A 5,997-nucleotide genomic window follows, 5' to 3' on the forward strand; every position below is an offset into this window, starting at 1 on the left:
ATCCTTCAAGGTTATCACTTAAACATGATCTACCTGTATGTCTCTACATACATGTCTTGTTGGGATTGATGCCCTAAATCTCGTAGGGTTCTATAGTTTGTAAACACTTATATGAATAAACACTTTATGATTTATAATATATGATATTTTATTCACTTCAGTCTATGAAATATGAGATATTTTAGTTGTATTAACCACAAACCAATTAACTAAGATCCATGGTTATCGTTAAACACGTATGTGGAGATATACAAGTGGATCGTATTTTAAGTGACAACCTAAATGGTCTGTAGTATATGGATAAGGAGGGATACCTTATCTTGGTGACACTACGAGTGTGACCCGCTTTATAGGTGTTACAAATGTTGTAAAGTGCTACAAATGATTTGATCCTGATCATTCATATATTAGACATGCGAGCAGAGATATTCTATACAAAATAGTTTGTATAAGACCGGACTACGAAATGTTTCGTCTCGCTATATAATGCCGTTCATAATTGAGACTTTCATTTCACTAGGATGACCATAGGTAACATGACCTTAATCCTGAGTGAGTTGTGAACTCCTGCCTATGAGGGTGGTCTTTTGATTTGCATGGGTGAGAGTGGCCAGATCGTCGACTCAACAAGTCTACCATTTTGGAGATTGGTCTGCTTGGGGAGCTGGGAACTCAGCTACACAAGATGAAATTCACTCATTCCCCGGAGCAGAGGTAAGTAGGTAAATTACTCCCTTAAGGACTGATTCCAGGGCTTGAACAATGTGGCGTACACCTTCTTTTGGCCCAAGAAGGGTTTAATCATAGAGAGCTATGATTTATTGTTCATTAGAGAAATCAGTGGTACTTAAGAAGTTAGATGTAACTACAGAGATAAAACGGTAATTTGGTCCAATTGTACTTGCGAGAGATATATGAAGTGTCATCGTACTATTAATTGGTTATATCCAATGGACACATAAATATATTTGTAGTGCGAAAGTGCAGCTGTCGGTCTTTAGTGGAGTGCCCGATAGTTAACGGATGGTGGATAATGTGATTAAAGAGTTTAGTCAGTTATTCACGTACGGTTGGAGCTTTAAGCTATAGGTTCATAAGGTCCCCTTGGTAGCTCAATGGAATCAAGTTGAGAATCAGTTTTTGGGTTAGTTTGAAATGTTCAAATTAACAACAGGGAATTTGTTTATATATGATATAATTAAATTAATTAAATTATATATGATATAATTGATATGATGTATTTGATACATTATTTGATTGGAGAAATTAATATAAATATGATTTATATTAAATACTATAAATAGAAAAAAAAACTATGATTTATATGTTGCATATGATGCAATGGTGAAATTATAGATTATAAATATAATATGATAAGTTAGTTATTATATTTATTTATAATTTATTAATTATATAATAATTAATATATACTTTTTTCTAAATAACCGACCTTAGTGGGTGGTTACATTGTTTTATGGAAATTGTGAGATAAAAAAAAAAATTGATTTCAAAATTCTCATAACAACACGCAACTTACATTATTCACTATCGAGTGACTACACGATCGTATCGAGTTTACTATACGATAGTAATCTTTTCTAAACGACTAAGTATCGAGTCTATACAATAGGCTTCCATTTGCTACACGATATTGTCATCGTCTACTCGATTGTTTTCTCTTTCACTTCCTCCTTCCCTCATTCTAAAATAAGCCAGAGCCCATAACTCCTGAGTTCTCACAACGAAAATACCAAGGTAATCTTATGGTGGTGTCTAGTTTTGTTTGAGGATCGAGTTTTACTCGTTGGTGTTCGAGGAAGTTCCAGTTGTTCGTTGCGCTCGAGTTCGATCGAGGGACATACATGAAAGAAAGAGTTCTTCAAAGGTATTGTTTTCTCGATCCCTTGTATTTAATTATGAAGCATGTTGTAATTTATTTTTAATACATAATCATTTCTGTATGATTATAAATGTTTGAATTATTTCACCATGGAGTTTGGAACGATCCACTTCCGTTCAAAGGTCCTCTATAATTAGATTTCTTTCATGTCTAAGTTACTGAAGGTAACCTTAGATCTTTGTTTATTAGTTTCTGTGGGTTAATACTACTAATATACTAATGATGCATTAATGTTAATTTTTTTTAATTAAACAACTATTGATCGATAAACTATTGATACACCAATGTGATACTTCATATTGCATTTTGAAAGAATAATGATATGCAATTGATACACTAATGGTAACTGATATAACTTATATTTGTTATATCAGTTGACACAATCAATGCAATTAAGATATACTGTTAAATTGGAAAAAAAATATTAAACCTAACAAAACTAAGGCCAAAGCTTAAATTAGATAATCGAAACTAAACTAATGGATGGAAAAACAACTCAACATCAACACAATACAGAAAAAACAAAAACAATATATTCCTCATAATCAAACAAACAATATGCACTATAACACAATTGAAACTTTGAAAGTTACGATAAATCAATTGTATAAATAATATATTTTATATCATTGATTGATATATCAAATATAAAATCAGATTTAAATCGAATAAATATCTTTCATACGTTCTATATCTTTCCAAAAAATTCATTCTCTCATATATAGTTTCCAACATAGACAATAAATTCTCCCCTGTTTTAGAATTTCAACGTATAGGAAAATTTTCACGATAGAAAAAAATGTCAAACTATTTACATGAATAGTAAAAAAAAATATTGTAATAGACACTAATAGACTTCTAATCAAACCTATATAAACAAAGATTAAAATTTTACTATTTTATGTAAATAGTTTACATTATTTTTCTATTTTTGAAAATTATCCTTATATATATATAAGGATTTAGTTTCTTTTATTAAAAAAATGATATTTTTATGTTGGAATTGATAAGAACCACGAATTTGTAACAACATACCAAATCAAATCAGTTGATTCATGAGTTTTTGGCTATGAACAAATGAATGAAAAATTATAATCTCAGAAAAAGAATTTCTAAATTTGGGAGGAAAAAAACCCAATGGCTTTTGTGGTTTTGAGAATCCACAGCCTCTCTTCTCTGTAAATGATTCAACAAAGGATTTTTTTTTTGTTTGTTTCTTTCTTTTGGTGCAATGAAGGCCTCAATTATTAATATTATCATCAATTCATCCATCATTTTTTTTCTTATTCTCCATCAATAATCTCTTGTTCTGATCGGTTCTAGCTAAGGCAGTATCTGGTTTTCCGGCGACCCCATCTCTCCGGCTGCCGGAGTCGTCCTGGATTTCGAAGAAGAAAAAATGGTGGCCGAGAGAAATGGGAAAAAGGTTTATGATGAGACTACTGTGGAAGCTGATATGCACCTCCATTCTATAAACAAGGATGAAGAATTTCATTATTTTGAAGATGATCTGGTCAGACCTATCTTTCTTGATTCAATTATAAATTTAGTCTTTGTACTTTATTTTCAATTGTATCGACTATTCATAAGTGTTTTTTACTTCGTTTATGTTTATTTGATTATGAACCTTCAAAATTATAAATTTAATTTCTAAACTTCATTCACAAATGTATCAACAAACACAAAATGGAAAGTTTAGACCCATTTGGTAACTATTTCGTTTTTTATTTTTGAAAATTAAGTCTATTTCCTCCCTATTCGATTGAATTCTTAGTTAAATTCTAAAAGTTTTCAAATTTTGGTTTAGTTTTTTAAACTATTGATAGAAGGAGATAAGAAAAGAAGAAATTTGGAGGTGAGAATATTGTTTATATAGGCTTAATTTTCAAAAACAAAAAAACAAAAATAAAATGATTGAACGGCGCATATAAAGATTTTATATTACACAAAATTCAAATTTTGAGATCAGGATGTATTAATTTTACAAAAATTAAATATGTCAAGAATTTGTTAGACACGAGATTGAAAGTTTAAATACCAAATAAATACAAATTTCAAAATTCATGATTGATTTGAAAGTTGGATATATATTCGATGAACACAACAGGAAAAATCGGAAGGCGAAATGGAGGAAAAAGAATTAGACGAAATGGAAAAGAAGATGAGAAAGAAGAGAAAGAAGAGAGCTTTATTAGAATTTCGTTGCAGAGTGGAAGATGCAATTATAGGGAATTATCTTCTTGGCAAACCCAACAGAAACACTTGCCCTAAAGAAGCAGCCAAAGCCAGAGAACAACTCAAAGAAATAACCCTTTGGGGAGTTCCATTATTGCCAAGCAAAGGCCACGAAGGAACAGATGTTTTACTTCAAAAGTTCTTGAAAGCCAAACATTACAAAGTCCATGAAGCCTTTGAAATGCTTAGAAAGACTTTGAAATGGAGAAAAGACTACAAAGCTGATGGGATTCTTGAAGAGAAACTTGGTGGTGATCTTCAAAATTTGGTTGGTTTTTTGGAGGGTAAAGATAGGGAAGGACATCCTCTTTGGTTCAATGCCAATGGGGTTCTGAAAGATAGAGAAATGTACCAAAAAACATTTGGGAGTGAGGAGAAATGTGAAGAGTTCTTGAGATGGATGGTTCAAAATATGGAGAAAGGGATTAAACAACTTAGGTTTGAGAAAGGAGGGGTTGATTCTATTGTTCAAATTACTGATTTGAAAAACTCTCCCGGTCCTGCCATGAAAGAGTTTCGTTCCGTTAGCAAGAAAGCTCTCTTGCTTTTACAAGATCATTATCCCGAACTCGTCTATAAAAACGTAAGAACAATATCTTCTTTCGTCTCTTCTTCTTGGTCCTAACAAGTATCTTGAACTGCACCCTTTTTTTTTTTTTAGCCTAATCTATGTTTGGAGAAATCGATAGGGCTTTAAAATGATGGGATGTAGTTCAGGAGGCAACACACGAGAAACTCGGGTTGATCTGCTATATATCTCTACTTCTTCTAAAAGGGTTGTTGGTTTTGTGTGTTTTGGTTTTGCAGATAGTTATAAACGCTCCGTTTTGGTACTACGCGCGACACATACTCCGATCGAAGATTATCAGCCACAAAACCAAGGCCAAATTCGTTTTTGCAAGTCCATCAAAAGTGACCAAGACACTTCTCAAGTGAGGAAAAGATCATGATCTTGATCCTATTCTATATTCAAAGTTTTCATTTTTTGAATAATTTTCAAGTAATTAGGCCTCTATCCTAAACTAGGTTTATAGCCCCGGAACAGTTGCCGGTTCGATATGGTGGGCTTAAAAGAGACGACGATGACGACTTCTCACCGGCTGATAAAGCTTCAGAGCTCAGCATTAAAGGAAACTTCGCTGCCAACATCGAATTCCCAGTTACTGAGGTAATCAAGCCTAGAAATCCAATAACTATACAAAAGAAATGACAATATAAAGTGACTCATAATTTGAATCTGGTGAAATGACATTATACAACTTGGACGTACAGCCGGGAGTGACGATGGTGTGGGACGTGACGGTGGTGGGATGGGACGTCGTATACAAGGAAGAATTTGTACCAGAAGATGAAGGATCATACAGAATTCAATTGCAAAATCAAAAGAAAGTAGGAGAGAGCCTAAGGAATTGTTTCTACATCAGTGAACCTGGAAAGATTGTGATAACAATTGAGAATCCAACTTTTAACCATAAGAAGACAGTCTACTATAGATCAAAAACCAAGCCCACTGTCCCCATGTACATTTTATTCAACAAATAGCCATTTCTTAGTGCTCATATTGGAGGAGGGAGAGACTTTAACTAAAACAAAAACGGTTTTCATGACTCAAAAAATTTGTCGTGATCACATTTCTTGACATTCTTTTAGTCTTTGAATTGACCGCTTCTAAAATCTGTTATTATTGGTTCGCTTAAATGTCGGGTGTACTAGAAATTTGATACAACATAGGAGGATGGTGAAAATTATTGTAAACAGAAAGAACACCATTCTGTTTTTAATTTCTCCATTAGAAATACAGACAACAAAACTCTGTTTTAAATTTCTGTCATATACATTTTAAGTGAAAAATAGTGATCAGA

General features: G+C 32.5%; 1 protein-coding gene across 1 annotated transcript; it reads left to right on the forward strand.

The window, feature by feature from the left end:
* The first annotated feature begins 2,623 nt into the window (after positions 1-2,623).
* LOC150035857 (patellin-6-like) lies at positions 2,624-5,774 on the forward strand. The gene is made up of 5 exons (XM_090313702.1): positions 2,624-3,413; positions 4,008-4,718; positions 4,943-5,067; positions 5,162-5,303; positions 5,408-5,774. The coding sequence occupies exons 1-5, from the start codon at positions 3,300-3,302 to the stop codon at positions 5,675-5,677; spliced, it is 1,362 nt and encodes a 453-aa protein (XP_090169828.1). The 5' UTR covers positions 2,624-3,299; the 3' UTR covers positions 5,678-5,774.
* The last annotated feature ends 223 nt before the right edge of the window (positions 5,775-5,997 follow it).

This window comes from Benincasa hispida, chromosome 5 (genome assembly GCF_027475165.1).
Source record: "Benincasa hispida cultivar pf3 chromosome 5, pf3_genome.v1.1, whole genome shotgun sequence".
Taxonomy (NCBI): Eukaryota; Viridiplantae; Streptophyta; class Magnoliopsida; order Cucurbitales; family Cucurbitaceae; genus Benincasa; species Benincasa hispida.

Coding starts and splice junctions, on each gene's coding strand:
- LOC150035857 (XM_090313702.1), top strand. CDS start 3,300: ATGGTGGCCGAGAGAAATGGGAAAAAGGTTTATGATGAGACTACTGTG. Junction 3,414..4,007: donor ATTATTTTGAAGATGATCTG/GTCAGACCTATC, acceptor TGAACACAACAG/GAAAAATCGGAAGGCGAAAT. Junction 4,719..4,942: donor CCGAACTCGTCTATAAAAAC/GTAAGAACAATA, acceptor TTGGTTTTGCAG/ATAGTTATAAACGCTCCGTT.